The sequence below is a fragment of the Cervus canadensis genome, chromosome X (genome assembly GCF_019320065.1).
Source record: "Cervus canadensis isolate Bull #8, Minnesota chromosome X, ASM1932006v1, whole genome shotgun sequence".
In the NCBI taxonomy this organism is placed as follows: domain Eukaryota; kingdom Metazoa; phylum Chordata; class Mammalia; order Artiodactyla; family Cervidae; genus Cervus; species Cervus canadensis.
Window position 1 is genome coordinate 38,775,622 of NC_057419.1, and position 18,693 is coordinate 38,794,314.

At 36.8% G+C, this 18,693-nt stretch overlaps 1 protein-coding gene and 1 pseudogene across 4 annotated transcripts in view; one reads left to right on the plus strand and one right to left on the minus strand.

Annotated features, from left to right (window-relative positions):
- The window catches only part of KIF4A (kinesin family member 4A), a 143,224-nt gene that overhangs the window by 25,729 nt on the left and 98,802 nt on the right, over positions 1–18,693 (minus strand). For all 4 annotated transcript variants that reach the window (XM_043458802.1, XM_043458803.1, XM_043458805.1 and 1 more), the window contains exons 16-20: positions 16,076–16,179; positions 14,642–14,786; positions 12,216–12,326; positions 7,420–7,503; positions 6,846–6,959 (exon numbers count right to left, since the gene is read on the minus strand). In XM_043458802.1, coding sequence (XP_043314737.1) covers positions 6,846–6,959; positions 7,420–7,503; positions 12,216–12,326; positions 14,642–14,786; positions 16,076–16,179 — 558 coding nt within the window. The remainder of the gene's footprint in view (positions 1–6,845; positions 6,960–7,419; positions 7,504–12,215; positions 12,327–14,641; positions 14,787–16,075; positions 16,180–18,693) is intronic.
- LOC122436242 lies at positions 17,413–17,554 on the plus strand (annotated as a pseudogene).

The following is an 18,693-nucleotide window of genomic DNA, read 5'->3' on the forward strand; positions in this document are numbered from 1 at the left end:
TTGGAGATGGTGACTACAGCCATGAAATTAAAAGACGCTTGCTCCTTGGAAGAAAAGCTATGACCAACCTAGACAGCGTATTAAAAAGCAGAGACATTACTTTGCTGACAAAGGTCCATATAATCAAAGATATGGTTTATCCAATAGTCATGTATGGATGTGAGAGTTGGACCATAAAGAAGGCTGATCGCTGAAGAACTGATGCTTTTGAACTCTGGTGTTGGAGAAGACTCTTGAGAGTCCCTTGGACAACAAGGATCTCAAACCAGTTAATCCTAAAGGAAATCAGTCCTGAATATTCATTAGAAGGACGATGCTGAAACTGAAGCTCCAATACTTTGGCCACCTGATGTGAAGAGCCGATTCACTGGAAAAGACTGATGCTGGAAAAGATTGAAGGCAGGAGGAGAAGGGGATGACAGAGGTTGAGATGGTTGGATGGCATCACTGACTCAATGGATATGAGTTTAAGCAAGTTCTGGGACATGGTGAAGGACAGGGAAGCCTGGCGTGCTGCAGTCCATGGGGTTGCAAAGAGTTGGACATGACTGAGTGACTGAACAACAAATACAGAATTTGCATTAAAGAATATTATTACCCACACTTATATGGGCAATAAATCTATGACAAAGGAGGTAAGAATATACAATGGGGAAAAGACAGCCTCTACAATAAATGGTACTCAGAAAACTGGACAACTACATGCAAAAGAATCAAACTGGACTACTTTCTCACGTCATATACAAAAATAAATTCAGAATGGATCAAAGACCTAAACATAAGACCTGGAACCATAAATCTTTTTAGAAGGAAATATAGGCAGTGAGCTCTTTGACATCAGTCTTAATAATATTTTACTAAGCATCCTCAGGCAAGGGAAACAAAAGCAAAAATAAACAAATGGTACTACATCCAACTAAAAGCTCTTGCACAGCAAAGGAAACTATCAACAAAATGAAAAGGCCATCTACGGAAAGGGAGAAGATATTTGCAAATGATATATCTGATAAGAGGTTAGTATCCAAAATACACAAAGAACTCATAGAACTCAATATCAAAAACAAACAAAAACAAAACTAGATTTAAAAATGGAAAGAGGATCTGAATAGACATTTTTCCAAAGAAGACATACAGATGGCCAACAGACACATGAAAAGATATTCAACATCACTAACCATCAGGGAAACACAAATCAAAACCACAATGAGATATCACCTCACACCTGTCAGAATGGCTATTATCAAAAAGACAACAAATGATAAGTGTTGGTTATCCATTTTAAATATGGCATTGTGTACACCTGAAACTATCACAATATTGTTAATCAACTATACTCCAATATAAAATACAAAGTTTAAAAAAATTTCAAAAGAAACAGTGTTGGTGAGGCTGTGGGGAAAAGAGAACCCTCGTGCACTGTTGTTGAGAATGTGAATTGGTATAGGCACAATGGAAAACAGTATGGAGAGTCTCAAAAAATTAAAAACAGAACTACCAAATGATCTAGCAATTCCACTCCTGGGTATTTATCCAAAGAAAACAAAAAGCATAATTAGAAACCATATATGCACCCCAATGTTTATTGCAGCACTATTTACAATAGCCAGTGTACAATAACCTAAGTGTCATCAATAGGTGAATGGATAAAGATGTGAGATATATGTATATATAAGATGGAATGTTACCCAGCCATAAGAATGAAATCTTGCCATTTGTGACAACATGAATACACCTAGAGGATATTATGCTTAGTGAAATAAGTCAAAGACAAAACTATGTGCTTTCACTTATAAGTAGGATCTAAAAAACAAAACAAATGAACAAAACAGAAACAGAGTTATAGAGAACAAAAAGGTAACTGCCACCAGGGAGGGGGATAGAGGGAGGAAAGAAATAGGTGAGGGAGACTAAGAGGTACAAAATTCCAGTTGGAAAATAAAGGAGTCAAGGGTATGAAATGTACAGTGTGGGGAATATAGAATAACTATATAATATCTTTGTATGGTGACATATTGCAATTAGACTTATCATGGTGATCATATATTGAATCGCTGTTGTGTAACAGGAAGTAACATAGTGTTGTAGGTCAATATACTTCACAAATAAACTAACAAACTCATAGCAAAAAAGGTAAGATTTGTGGTTATCACAGGTGGGGTGTGGGGGAAGGAGGACTTGAATGAAGGCAGTCAAAAGGTACAAACTTCCAGTTATGAGATAAGTAAGTATTAGGGATATAATGTGCAACATGATAAATATAACTAACACTGCTATAAGTTGTTAAAAGAGTAAATCCTAAGAGTTCTCATCACAAGAAAAAATTTTTTTCTATTTCTTTAATTTAGTATCTATATGAAATGATAGATGTTCACTAAACTTATTGTGATTATCATTTAATGATGTATATAAGTCAAATCACTATGCTGTACACCTTAAACTTATGCAGTGCTGTATATCGATTTATCTCAATAAAATTGGAAGAAAAAAGGAATATTGTCAAGGATAAAAAAAGATAATTTCATAATGGTAAGGGAGTCAATTATTCAAGAACTTAACCCTTAATGTTAATGCCCATAATATACAAAGCACCAAGATGTCTGAAACAAAATCATATATAAGCCAACAAAGGAGATAATGTAGAATCATAAATATACTCAATTGATCCAAAAGAAGCCAGAAAACAAGGAAAAGGGAATGAAGAACAGATGGGACAAATAGAAAAAATTTGCCTGCCAATGCAGGGTACACAGGTTCAATCCCTGGTCCAGGAAGATCCCACACACCATGGGGCAACTAAGCCCATGTGCCACAACTACTGAACCCTGCATGCCCAGGGCTGGTGCTCCCCAGCTAGAGGAGCCACCTCAAAGAGCAGTCCTGCTCCCTGCAACTAGGGAAAGTTTGTGCACAGCAATGAAGACACACTGCCATCAAAATAAACTGAAAACAAAACAAAGAAGGCACAAAGAGGTTAAAGCTAAAAGGATTAAAAAAAAATATACCATGCTAACATTAAAAGAAAGCTTGATGGACTTATTATCAGAAAAAGTAGATCTCAGAACAAAGAATATTGCCAGGAATAAAAAAGATCATTTTATAATAATAAAGGGATCAATTAATCTTAAATGTTTATGCCCCTAATAATAGAGCTTCAAAATATATGGAACTATAAGAAGAAAAAAAAATCCATAATTCTAGTTGAAGATTTCAATACCCATTTCTAAGTAATTGATAAAACAAGTAGGCAGAAAATCAGCAAGGAAACAGTAGAAATGAACCGCACAATCTATCAAATTGACATGATTGACATTTGTAGGACACTCTATCCAACTATAGCAGAATATACATTCTCAAGTACACATAGTGTGAACATTTGCCAAGACTGACCATATTTTAGGTCATAATATATCTCAATAAATTCAAGGGAATTCAAGTCATAAAAAGTATATTCTCTAACCACAATGGAATTAAATTAGAAATCACAACAGAAAGATATTTGGAAAAAATCCCCTAATATTTGGAAACTAAATAACATCCTTTAGATTTCATTAAAGGAGTATTAAAGGGGAAATTTATAGCACTAAATGTTTATATTAGAAAAGAACTCAAATCAATGACCTCAGGTTCTACCTCAAGAAACTTAAAAAAAGCCAATTAAATCCAAAGCAGAAATAAGGAAATAATAAAGATCAGATTAGAAATTAATGAACTGGGGTTTTGGGGATAGTTTTTTTTAACTATGGTAAAATATACATAACATAAAGCTTACTATTTTAACCATTTGTAAGAATGAACTGATTCTTTGCTAAACCTTAGCCAAACTAATCAAGAAAAAGGAGAAAAGACACAAAATATCAATAATATGAATGAGATAGAGAACATTACTACAGCTTTTACAGATATTAGGAGGGTAATAAGGGAATATTATGAATAACTTCATGCCTTTATGAGTCATTCATTCATGTGTTTGGCATGAAGTTATTCATGTCAAACACACAAACTACCAAAGCTCACTCAAGAGAAAATATATAACTTGAACAACCCTATATCTATTTAAAAAACTGAATTATAGTTAACCCCTCCTCTGACCCAAAGCAACAACTAACAGAAACATCCTTCAGGCCTAGATGGCTTAACTTGTGAATTGTACAAAACTTGTAAGGAAGAAACAATATTAGTTCTATACAAACTCTTCCAGACAATTGAAGAGGAGGCAATACTTTCTCACTTATTCTAGGAGGCCTTGATACCAAAACCAGACAAAGACATTATAAGAAAACAACAGACCAATGTCCCTCAAGAATACAGATATAAAAATTGTACACACAATTTTTATTTTAGCAAGATTTTAATTTTATACATTGTTGAACTCAACAATGGCGCTTTCCTGCTGGCTTAGCGGTAAAGAATCTGCTTGCAATGCAGGGGATCCCGGTTCAATCCCTGAGTCAGGAAGATACCCCTGGAGGAGGGCATGGCAACCCACTCCAGTATTTTTGCCTGGAGTATCCCAAGGACAGAGAAGCCTGGTGGGCTATAGTCCATAGGGTCACAAAGAGTCGAACACAACTGAAGCAACTGAGCATACACACATGCATACACGAGCTCAACAATACATAAAAAGGATGATCTATCACCACTAAGTGGAGTTTATTCAAAGATTGAAAGGCTGACTCGATATTTGAACATTGAAATCATTCACCAAATCAACAAACTTGACACAAAAAGTGTTTGGCAAAATTTATATCCACGGGGTTTGATCCCTGGTTGGGGAATTAAGATCTTGCAAACTGCGTGGTGTAGCCAAAAAAAAAAAAAAGTGATATCCATTCAAGATAAGAACTCACAGCAAACTAAGAACAGATAAGAACATTCTCAAGCTGATAAAGGACCTCTACGAAAAACCGACAGCTAATATCACACTTAGTGGTAAAGACTGAATATTGTTGCCCTGAGATCAGGAACAGAAGGGTTTCTACTGTCATTTCTCCTATTCAATATCATCCTGAATGTCCTAGCCAATGCAATAGGGCAAGTAAAATAAATAAAAGATATATATATTATAAAAGAAGAAATAAAACTGTATTTATGGATGGCATGATTATCTATATAGAAAGTCCCAAAGAACCTAAAAATAGCTACAAAACTAATAAAGTCAGAAGATAAAAATTAATATACAAAAGTCAATTGCATTTCTATATACTAGCACTGAACAACTAGATAAATAATTTGGCAGTTTCTTGTAAAGTTAAATACACACTTACATTGTTGTTGCTGTTCAGTCGCTAAGTTGTGTCTGCCTCTTTGCGACACCATGGACTGCAGCACGCCAGGCTTCCCTGTCACACTTACCATATCGTCACACTTACCATATGACCAAGCAATCTCACTCTTAGGTATTTACCCAAGTGAATGACTGACTTCCTTTGTTATATAGAAACCTGTATGAGAATGTTTTTATAACCGCTTTATTCATGAGCACCAAAAACTAGGAGAAAAACGACTCCAAGATAACATTTAACAGGTGAATAGATAAAGGAACATCCATACAATGGAATAATATAGGCAACAGCATGGATGAGCTTCCCTTGTGGCTCAGTGGTAAAGAATCCACCTGCCAATGCAGGAGACACAGGATATGCGGGTTCAATCCCTGGGTGGGGAAAATCCCCTGGAGGAGGAAATGGCAACCCACTCTAGTATTCTTGCCTGCAAAATCTCATGGACAGAGGAGCCTGGCAGGCTACAGTCCATGGGGTCGCAAAGAGCTGGACATGACTGAGTATGCACAGACACACATGGATGAATTTCAAATGCCTTATTCTAAGTGAAAGAAGTCATACTGTATGTTTCCAGTTATATGACATCGATACAATGCAAAGTGAAAACAATAATGACAGAATGCAAATCACTGTTTATGAAAGGCTGGGGATGGATGTGTGAGATGGCTACAAAGTGTTACAGGGCAATTTGGAGGGGATAACTATTCTATATTTTGATAATAACCAGTTTTAACATTATATATGATGTTAAAACTTACAGAACTATACTACACCAAAAAGGGTAAATCTTACTGTATGTCAGCTATATCTTAATAAAATAAATTGGAAAAAAATCAATGCCATTTGCCATACTGAGTAAAAACAAATCATAAGATCATCTCAAGAGGATTCAGAAAAAAACTTTTGGAAAAACCCAACATCTAGTCATGATAAAAAACTTTCAGCAAACTAGGAATAGACAAAAACTTATTCAACCTGATACAAAAACCTATAGCTAATATACTTAATGGTGAAAGATTGAAAGCTATCCTTCTAAAATTAGGAACAAAGCAAGGATATCCTCTTTTTATCTATTCTACTAGTGTTTTACTAGAGGTTCTAGCAAGTACAATTAAGTAAGAAAGGCTTTTTTTTAGGGCATACAGAGTGGGCAAGGATAAATAAAATTGTCCCTATGTGCAGATGACATGATCACCTACATAGAAAATCTAGTGACAGAAAGCAGATTAATGGATGCCTGGAGATGGGGGGTAGAGGGAGATTGGGTAGGGGAGGGAGGGATTACAAAAGTGGACAAAGTAAGTTTTGTTCCTGATGGACACTGACATTATCTTGATTGTGGTGATGATTTAAAGGTGTATATCTGTGTCAAAACTTACAGAAAGAGTTCACTACTCCTGCTCTTTAACAACCATTTGGAGGTAATCATATCATTGGGAAATAAGGTTTTCAGGTAGAACTTCAGATTTTGTAGTGTTTACTTCTAAATAAAAAGAAAGCAACTTCCCATTTTTCCCTATTCCCAGTGTACATAAGACAAATGGTGGCTCAAGCTGTCCATACCTTCACCCGAGCTGCAGTGCCTTCCATTCCACGACTCTGAGACTCTTTCCGCTTATCTGCGACCTCTCGCTGTTTTTGGAGAGCATCCTTGAGACGCTTGTTGGCAGCTGCTGCCTAAATAAAAATGGTTCATAGTAATGTTGAATTAAAGGGTGTGAAAGAAGAACATTCTCACTTCTAGCATAAAAATTCTATGGGTCTGAATTCTATAGGAACCACATTTCTAAGTCCCCATGTACATAACACTGGTTATGGCTTAAGAGCCTAGGGGAGGTACACATTTCAAGGAAGTACTGCAGACTGATAGTATCTAGAAATGTCACATATCAATATTACCTTTTTTTTTTGGTAAAGAAGCAAGTCCAATCAGGAAAAAAATCCTTATTTGAATAGTGCCATTTTCAGCAGGTTTTATGCTCACAGTTTAAGACCAATAGGCATCAAGACTCAAATTGCTGTCAAGATTGGTATCCATGGTTTCTCAGGACACTGGCTTATTTAAGGGATGCTATTCTGCCAGCATCTAAGCCTGAAAGTGATAATACACTTGACCTAGCAGATTGGATTTTCTTACCTCCTCAGTTTTACGTCTGAGCACATTAGACTGTTTCTGGAAGTTTCTTTCAAGTTTGAGCAGTTCATATTGCCTCTTGCGGTCCTAAGAAGAAGAGAGTCAGATTTTTAATTGTTATTCAGCTAGTTAAAATAAAACCTTATAATGTAACTGAAGAGTCTTTCAACAGTACAGTCATTATGGAAAACAGAATGAAAATTCCTTAAAAAATTAAAAATAGACCATATGATCTGATAATCTCACTACTGAGTATACATGCAAAGGAAATGAAATCAGTATCTTGAAGAGATACCTGCATTCCCATATTCATTGCAGCATTATTCACAATAACCAAGCTATGGAAATTACCTAAGTTGACATAAGTTGTTGACAAACGAATGGATAAAGAAAATGTGGAATATATTGATGCCTGAACAACACAAGGTTAGGGGTGCCAACTCTCATGCAATCGAAAATTTGTGTGTAACTTTACAGTTGGCCCTCCATATCTGTGGTCCTGCATCCATACATTCAACCAATTGTGGATAGTATAGTGCATGTGTGCTAAGTCGCTTCAGTCATGTCCTACTCTTTGTGACACTATGGACTGTAGTCTGCCAGACTCCTCTTATCCATGGGATTCTCCAGACAAAAATACTGGAGTGGGTTGCCATGCTCTCCTCCAGGGGATCTTCCTGATCCAGGGATCGAATGTCTTTTTTGTCTTCTGCATTGGGAGGTGGGTTTCTTACCACTAGCACCACCTGGGAAGCCCCTGAATGGTATAGTAGTGTAGTATTTACTATTGAAAAAAATTTCATGTGTAAGTTGACCCATGAAGTTCAAATCCATGTTGTTCAAGGGTCAACTGTATACATAATGGAATATTATTCATTCACAAACAAGAAGGAAATCCTGCCATTTGAAACAACGTGGATGAACCTGGAAGTTATTATGGTAAATGAAATAAACCAGACTGAGAAAAACAAATACTATATGATCTCACTTATATGTGCTAAGTCGTTTCAGTCGTGTCTGACTCTTTGTGACCCTATGGACTGCAGCCTAGTAGGCCTCTCTGTTCATGGGATTTTCCAGGCAAGAATACTGGAGTGGGTTGCCATGCTCTCTTTCAGGGGATCTTCCCAACCCAGGGATCGATCCCACGTCTCCTGCATTGTCAGGCAGGTTCTTTACCACTAGCGCCACCTGGGAAGCCCTCTCACTTATATGCAGAATCTAAAAAAGTTGAACTCATATAACCAGAGAGTAGAACGGTAGTTATCAGAGACTGAGGGGGAGGCGTGAAGAAAATGGGAAAAGGTTGGTCAAAGGGTATAAACTTTTAGTTATAGTGTATAACAAAGTACCTATAGCTAAGAATACTATATTGTATACTTAAATCTGCTAAGAGAGTAGATCTTAAGTGTTCTCACACTGAAAATAAAAGGTAACTATGTAAGGTCATGGATTTGTTGGAATCAGGAAATGCCATATTTTCAAGTTTCTTCTCTTTCAAGATTGTTATGACTATTCTGGGTCACTTGCATTTCCATATGAATTTTAGGATAAACGTGTGAATTTCTATAAATGAGCTAGACAAAATTTGGTTGGGATTGTGTTGAATCTGTAGATCAATCTTGGGGTATCCCAACTTAATATTGTCTTCCCACTCATGAGCATGGGTTATTGTTCTTTTCATTTAGATCTTCAAAGGATGTTTTGTAGTTTTTAGTATACAAGTCTTACACTTGTTTTGTTAAGCTTATTCCTAAGTATTTTATTCTTATTGATGTCATTATAAATGGAATTGTCTTAATTTCATTTTCAAATTGTTAGTTGTTAGTGAAGAGCAATATAACCATATTTTGTGCATTGAACTTATATCCTGCAACCCTGCTGCTCATGTATTTGTTTTAACAGTTTTCAGTTGATTCTCTAGGATTTTCTATATACAAGATCATGTCATCTCTAACAGAGATAGTTTTGCCTTTTCCTTTTCAATCTAGATGCCTTTCATATATCTTACTTGCCTAAGTGTCCTGGCTAGAACCTCCAGGACAATGTTGAATAGAAGTGATGAGAGTAGATGCCCTTGTCTTGTTCCTGATCTGATGAGAATTCAGCTGTTAATTTTATTGGGGTTTCTCTGTATGTGATGAGTCATTTTATTTTGCTGCTTTTAAGTTTTTTGTCTTTGTCTTTCAACATTTGGACATGATGTGTCTTGGGTGTGGATCTCTGTAAATTTATCCTACTTGTAGTTGATTGAGCTTCTTAGATGTGTAGATTAATGTTTTTTTAAATCAAATATAGAAAGTTTTCAGTCATTAGATCTTAGAATATTTTGACTGTTGTTTCACTTATTGTTCTCATGAGCTACCAGTCTCCTAATTACTCACTACCAAAATTTCCATTGTTTTTGACAGCACCTTTAGGTTTTAACTTCCCCAGATTCTGTTGCCAAATAAAGTCAGTCCCCTTAGGGAGAACTGCATTCCTATGGCCTGCCTCTCCCCCTGGGCAGAACCATCTGTACCACTGTTTAGGACCTGGTGGGACAGCAGCCCACTTCTCTGAGTGACATCTCTGTTCTAGGATTAGGATGCTGAGCAGGGGCAGCATACCCTATTTTTCTTGGTTTGCCTCTCTTGACATGGAACCTACATCCTATGATTAGAGGGGTTAGGATAGACAGACCCCAGTAGTTGTGGTCTTTTGCAGCAGAGGTAGAGTTTCCACGCTGTGCATGGGGGTGAGATGGAAGAAGGGATCCCCAGACCTCTTGGCTGCTCGTACTCAAAAAAAAAAAAGCTTCAGCAAAATGGAGCTGTTGGGGAGGAGGGAGGGAGTTGTTCGAGGCTCAAAGGCTACAGACTCTTTGATGTTCTTATTGAGATTAAATAGATTTCCTGGAATGAGCATTTACTTCCTGTATGCCCTTAAGACAATTCCAGAGACTTTTTAATAGTTGTTTTTATACATGTCACCAGTTGCACTTCTTTTGCTGGGAAGAGAGTCCACAAAGCTCCTCATGCCACCATTCCTAAAACATTTATCTCATTTCTTGACTCAACATATCACATTCTGGCCTGTTCTAAAAATGATCCCAAATTAGTGTCCTTTCCTGTGCTTTCCAAGATCACTGCTACTACTCTAATTCAGGTCGCTATTATCTTTCTGGATGATGCAATATCTGCTTGTGTTCTGGCCTCTAGATTCCCAATACTTTAGTTTGTTTAACACCTGAATCCCAGATGTAACTTAGAAAGCAGTACTTTGCTGATATTACTTTGTTTCTCAAAAACCCTAAAAGTCTTTACACTAACAAAATAAATTTCAAATTTCCTGAATCTTTAACAGTCCAGCTTCAACTTGTCTTTCCAATGAAATCTGCTCTGACTATCCTTCATCCAACATGGATCATATGCTATTCCTTGAAAATTCGGACAAAGCTGTCATCTCTGTGTCTTCATTCCTGTTCTTCCATTTATCTGGAATGCTGGTATTTACCTCTGTCAAAATCCTTCCTATTGTTCAAGGCCTTTTCAGTTATCATCTTTTTAGTCCAACTAGAAGTGTGGTACCCTTTCTTTTTTTTTTTTTTAATATTTATTTATTTATTTGGCTGTGTCAAGTCTTAGGTGAGGCATGCAGGATCTTCAGTTATGGCATATGGGATATAGTTCCCTGATCAGGGGTCGAACCCAGGCCCCCTGTGTTGGGAGCTCGGAGCCTTAGCCATTGGACCACCAGGGAAGCCCCCCTTTCTTAATTAAATTGGCATTTTAGACTATTTGTAAAGTACAAATCTCTTTATTTCTTGTATTGAAGAAAACTATGCTTAATTTTTTTTAAATTTTTTTTAGAAAACTATGCTTAATTTTTTATGGTTTTAATTTTTTTGTTTATTCTTATAAAAAGATATGACAACTGATAATATTATAATGAACTGTTTTCAGACCTTTGAAAAATTCCATGAGTTTTTTAAACCTTCTAAATAATTTTTAATTACTTTAGAAATATTTTAATTTAAAAATATTTTTAAATAAAACTTTAAAAAAAATGGTACACTCTTTTTCTTAAACATTTTCTTTTCTAATTAGTCTCCAGTGTATATATTTGGTAACCACTTGGGCTGAACCTTGCTGGATGTCAGAACAACAATAAGAAAATGGGAGGCGGGAGGAAGGTTCAAGAGGGAGGTGACATATGTATACCCATGGCTGACCAATGAGGATACAAGGCAGAAACCAATACAACACTGCAAAGCAACCCCTGCCAGCCAAAAATAAACATTTTTTTATAAAGTAAACAAATTTTTTAAAAAATAAAAAATGATTTTTATTATTTTTTGCTTTCCTAATTGTTATCCTCCCTGGTACTACATTACATACAAATATTATATAAACTTCATTATCACTCTCAAATTAATATATTGGAACACTAACTTGTTGAAGAAAACCATGCTTATGTCTCACTTTCCCATTTAGACAAGATATTCTCTTTTTGCAATAGATTTCTTTAATAATGCTCAGTTAAAAAATAAAACTACCACCACCTTTAGAAATTATATTCTACCACTCTTTGTAGATAAGACATTCTTCAAGGGCAGAACACGTATACTACTCATCTTTCTATTTTCCATGGTATCTAGTGGATAGTACCTTGCAAATAGTAGACGTTTAAAAAATTCATGTTAAATTCATGAATGTATCATATATTTAGAGATCCAGTTGTTTGAAGAGAGGCTTTAATGCTAGTCAGCCCAGAAAATGGTTCATTAGGTAGGACTCTGAGAAGTTGCAGTTACTTACTCGTTCTTTTAACTGGATTACTTCTTTGTCTTTTTGTTGCTTCCATTGTCTAAACCTCTCTGCATCCTCTTTCATCTGACGCATTAACTGGACCCGCTGGTTTTTTATCACCTATGAAAACAAAAATTAGCACAAGTAGTAGTCATCTGCATTTATTCTGGGCTGATAGACTAACCATTCAGGAGAGAAAATCCAGAGCTGAGCTGAAAAGTTTGCCAACAGATTTTCTGATTATGTTTGCAATACTCCTTACTATGCTTGCACACGGTTTCCAAGTATAGACTATACAAATGAACACTCTGAACAAATAATAGAAAAAAATAGATCAGTCACTCAGTCCTGTCCAACTCTTTGTGACCCCATGGACTGCAGCATGCCAGGCTTCTTTGTTCTTCACCAACTTCTGGAGTTAGCTCAAATTCATGTCCATCGAGTCGGTGATGCCATCCAACCATCTCATCCTCTGTCGTCTACTTCTCCTCCTGCCTTCAATCTTTCCCAGCAACAGGGTCTTTTCTAAAGAGTCAGTTCTTCGCATCAGGTGGAGCTGATATTGGAGTATCAGATATACTCACAAAGTATTGGAACTTTGGCTTCAGCATCAGTCCTTCCAATGAACATTCAGAACTGACTTCCTTGAGGATGGACTGGTTGGATCTCCTTGCAGTCCAGGGGACTCTCAAGAGTCTTCTCCAACACCACAGCTGAAAAGCATCAATTCTTCGTCGCTCAGCTTTCTTTAAGGTCGAACTCTCACATCCATACATGACTACTGGAAAAACCATAGCTTTGACTAGATGAACCTTTGTCCGGAAGGTAATATCTCTACTTTTTAATATGCTGTCTAGGTTGGTCATAGCTTTTCTTCCAAGGAGCAAGTGTCTTTCAATTTCATTGCTGCAGTCACCATCTCGTGATTTTGGAGCCCCCCAAAATAAAGTCTCTCATTGTTTCCTTTGTTTTCCCATGAAAACAAAGTGCCATGAAGTGATGGGACTGGATGCCATGATCTTCGTTTTCTGAATGCTGAGTTTTAAGCCAGCTTTTTCACTCTCCTCTGTCATCGTCATCAAGAGGTTCTTTAGTTCCTCTTCGATTTCTGCCATAAGGATGGTGTCATCTGCATATCTGAGGCTATTGATATTTCTCCCGGCAATCTTGATTCCAGCTTGTGCTTCTTCCAGCCCAGCACTTCTCATGATGTACTCTGCATATAAATTAAATAAGCAAGGTGACAATATACAGCCTTGACATGCTCCTTTCCCAATTTGGAACCAGTCTGTTGTTCCATGTCCAGCTCTAACTGTTACTTTTTGACCAGCATACAGATTTCTCAGGAGGCGGGTAAGGTGGTCTGGTATTCCCATCTCTTGAAGAATTTTCCACAGTTTGTGGTGATCCATACATTCAAAGGATTTAGCATAGTCAATGAAGCAGAAGTAGATGTTTTTCTGGAACTCTCTTGCTTTTTCTGTGATCCAAGGGATGTTGGCAATTTGATCCCTGAGTCCTCTGTCTTTTCTAAATCCAGCTTGAACATCTGGAAGTTCATGTACTGTTGAAGCCTTGCTTGGAGAATTTTGAGCATTACTTTGCTAGCGTGTGAGATGAGTGCAATTGTGTGGTAGTTTGAATATTCTTTGGCATTGCCTTTCTTTGGGATTGGAATGAAAACTGACTTTTTCCAGTCCTGTGGCCACTGCTGAGTTTTCCAAATTTGCTGGCATACAGAGTACAGCACTTTCACAGCATTATATTTGAGGATTTGAAGTAGCTCAGCTGAAAGTCTATCACCACCACTAGCTTTGCTCATAGCTTTGCTCATTTGCCCACTTGACTTTGCATTCCAGGATGTCTGGCTGTAGTTGAGTGATTATACCATTGTGGTTGCCTGGGTCATTAAGATCATTTTTGTATAAAAAATGTACCTACAAGCTAAAACCAGCTCTAAATTCACTGCATATAAATGAAATTTCAAGGAAGTATCTACTAAGTCTCAAGGACAAATCTACTGAGCAACTACTGTATTCAAATAGGTTCAGTACAAAGATCTGTAACCACCACTCTGTAGATGTCAGAAGTCAAACATCAGTGACCAAAAATTTTCTCTAGGTGTCATTCATTCTGTAATCGCTTTGCAGAATTATTCCACATGATCATGGAAAGTGGTCAAAATATCACCACTAAATATTAAGGTATCCTTGCCCTTTGGTTTCAGAGAATCTAACATTAAAATTCTGAATGTCAAAACTGAGTTTTGTTATTCAAATTCTAAATGACTACTATCACAATGTCCTTACAAAAAGGACATTTGTAGAGATTCAAGCTACTTACTCACTTGAAAACACCTCTGTAGTATAATTCTAATAGAACGCCTATGGTTGTTAAGTTTCTACAGGGTAAATGCAAGGATGAGAGTTTATTACTCGTATTTCCTGGTTCAGTTTGGAGACGGTATGCTCTGTGGATTCTTTCAGCTTCAGAAGTTTAGACTGTTCATTCAGTTTCTTCTTCAGATCAGCTATTTGACCCTCTAGCTCCTGGAGACGTTTCCGGCGGCGCTCACTCAACCTAAACACAGATTTTGTAGGAATAAGGACTAGCAGGAGCAAAGTCTGATTTCAAAGGATATATTAGACTCCCAGGTTTACAACCTTGATATATATAATATAGGTGACCAGTCATATAGCCATCTTAAATAAGGAAGACTGGACTTCCCTGGTAGTTCAGTGGATAAGAATCCGCCTGCCAATGCTGGGACAGGGGTTCAATTCCTGGTCTGGGAAGATTCTACATGCCTTGGGGCTACCAAGCCCATGCCCCACAACCACTGAGTCCACTTGCCACAACTACCAAAGCCAGCACACCCTAGAGCCTGTGCTCCGTAACAAGAGAAGTCCAGGCACTGCAACTAGAGAGTACTCCCCACTCACTGCAATTAGAGAAAGCCCATGCACAGCAACAAACACCTGGCACAGCCTAAATAGAAATTAAAAAAAATGAATACTACCCCAAAAACTACAACTGTCTCAAAAATTAGAACTTAATACAAAGAGTAAAGGAAATTTTTTGAGCATATAACTACACAGTTGTCTCAACTACCCCCACCCCCGCCCGCCACCGCCACTTTGTGTTAAAAGGATGGTTCTTTAAAAGCATTTCACTTCACTTTAGTTATAAGGAATAATTCTGAGGATTGTTACACAAGTTTGAGATAGAAAGCAAACATTCAACATAACTTCTAAGAACGTGAACTTTGAATACTATATTGAAATATAATACAATCACTGAGTAAAAAGAAGGTAGAATAGCCAATAAGGCAAAGGTCTAAGGGACAGTAATTTGTCTTGGCTTTATTCTTAACTGACTAAGGGATGGCTAGATTGATTTTTCATTTACTAGCCTGAATATTAATTCTATTCACAAACTAATTTACCATCAGCATGGGGACCAAGAAACTGCTGGTCTGGTAGGTCTGATAATCTTTCAAAATCTAGCTCAAATGCTAACTTCTTTATTTTTATTCTGTTTAATTTTCAAATGCTAACTTCTTATAAAGCCTTCCTTGATTATGCCTCCCTGAACTGATATCTTCTGCCTCTGAACTCTGAAAGCAATTACTGCCTAAGAAATTTATTTGGCTACTAATCACATGCTGTGTTATGGTATTCTTTTACTGTCACCATGAAATGTTATTTAAAATCTCAATTCCTTAATTTTCTTTTGTTTTAGGTCTCCTCTCCATAATTAGGTTTAAATCCTCTAAGGGCAGGAAATAGCTCTTTTACTTTTCTATTTCCTCTACAACTCTTCACAGACAGTTAGGAACGTGAAATAGTATTTGTTGACTTTTTTCTTACTTGGCTTGGTTGACATCCTTCTTTGCTGTTTGAAGTTCAAGAACCAATTCTTCTTTTTCCTTTTGTAGATTGATGACTTCCAATTCTAGATTTTTTATGTTATCCTAGAAATGTTATAGGTTGAGAGAAAGAAAGTATTACAAGGTAAAGGAAGAAAATCATTTCAACATTTCACATCTTAAGGAGCTATGCATTCAATTTCTACCACTTCAGTTGCACACTGAAAACATTTCTACTTGATTTGATGGAGATTAAAGTTATGTAGTGGGAAGGAAAAGTACCAACCTGGAATCCAAAGGCCTAGATTTGAACCTTGAGTCCAGCATACTCTATGTAAATAACTTAAGGAAAGCCATTTCATCTCTTTTAGCCTTAGTTTCAGTGTAAAAAAGAGCTAATGTGGCAGATCTGAGACTTATCAGTCTTAAAAACAGATCTGCTTGCAAGTTGGACCTAGGTTCAAGTCTGGGAACTTGGATTTTGGTAGGATTCCCACAATTTCCTAACTGTTAAGAGTGGCTCATTATGCTTGGACTGTGTAAGCAATATGACTTATGCTGAGCACATTGCTTTCCTTCTGGGAGTCTAGAATTTTCATATGTGCTAGGGAGAGAATGCCTACATGAATTACCCCTGCTAACAATCCTGGATTCCTAGGCTCAGGGGAGCTTCCCTAATAGACAACATTTCACACACATTGTTAAAACCCATTGGTGGAGGAATTAAGTACATACTATGTGACTCCCCATTGGAAGAAGACTCTTGGAAGCACTCAGTTTCCTACAGACTGCCCCATGTGCTTTTTCCCTTTGCTGATTTTGTTCTGTATACTTCCACTATAATAAACCTTAGCTGTGAGTATGACTATATTTGAGTCCTGTGATTCCTCCTGGTGAACTGCTGAACCTGGGGGTGGTCTCATCTGTGTAAACAATTAACAACACTATCTACCTCACAGGTTGTTGGGAAGATCAAATAAGACAAAAAAGTAAAGATATTTTGTAAACTGTAAAGAGCTGCACATTCTTATATTTTGAACTTTCAAATGTATGCATGTAACAGCAACTGCAGTTCTGCATGCATTTAGAGAAGAAATTCTAGAAATGATAGTTTGGTAGGTTTTCCAAGATTGGAAAACTCAACGAATAGATTCCTATCTGCTTTCACACAGGAAACTGGCTGAATGAGTGGTTAGTATCCAAGAAGATTACATGAAGGCCTTCGACCAGTATTGAAATGAGACAAAGAAGCAGAGGCAGGTTAGGTAGGGCCGTATCTAAATAGGCAAGAGCTATTTTTCAAGAAATACACTTTTAGTCATTTCAATATGAACAATGATCGCTTCTTGGTCTTTTGGCTAAGATCAAGTGTAATATGAACAATGAAAACCAATTTCATTGCTTTATATACCCTGTATATTTAAACTGATGATAATGTATGTGTGTGTACTTACAGAAGTAACACATGAAAACATTCTTACAAAAAATAATCCAGATAATACACATAAAGGGCAAGTTCCCTTGACTGCTCCACCCCTGCCAAAATTCCAGACCTCTCTCCAGAAGTAACCATTGTCATCAGCTTGGTCCAGATCTTCCAGACACTTTTTCCTAGACATTTACATACTATGTATCTGGACATGTACATATTCTAGACATTTACATGGAAGTGTGTGCATTTATTTATTAAACATGTTGTGGCAAATGCCTAGAACATATATATAAATAGATTTGAAAATAATATATACATATATATGCATATATGTACATGTATGTAGATACCTACTAAAATATGTTAAAGACAGAGCCACATTATACATAGATAACATTTTGTAACTAGTCTTTTTTTTTTTTTTACTTTTTTCTTTTTTTTTTAATAGTCTTTTTTTAAAAAAACTTGGTCTTAGAGATTTATTTATATCAGTGCATACAGATCTGTCTCATTGTCTCAGTCTTTTTCTTTTTTGCCATAATGAAACATTCTTGTACATGCCTTCTGTGCACATGTGCAAGCCTCTTCTAGGGTAGAGACAAGTGGAATTACAGGTTCATGGGGGTACACATTTCCAATTTTAATAGATACTGCCAAATTGTCCACCAAAGTGGTTATTCCAATTGACACTCTAGCTATGTATGAGAGTACTTGTTTCCCTGCACCCTTGTCAACATTTGATATTGCTGCATTTCAAAATTTTTATTAATTGGATGGGTAAAAAAAAATCTCTTCATTATATATGCCACATTCAGTCAATCATTATCTCACTGGCTCTACAAGGGAAATAATTCAAATAGTTGACCTCTGTGCTATTATAATTCATGGTAATCTGCACTAACCAGAGCTTATACCTCCTCAACTTTTTCTATAGCAGGACTTCCCTAGTGGTCCAGTGGCTAAGACTTCATTCTCCCAATGCAGGGGGCCCAGGTTCCATCCCTGGCCAGGGATCTAGATCCCACATGCCACAACTAAAGATCCTGTGAACTGCAACAAAGATCAAAGATCCCACATACCACAACTAAGACCTGGTGAGGCAAATAAATAAATAGATACTAAAATTTTTTTCTATAGAAATTCTTCACAGTGATAGGAAAATATTGTTTGAACAAAGAACTACCTTT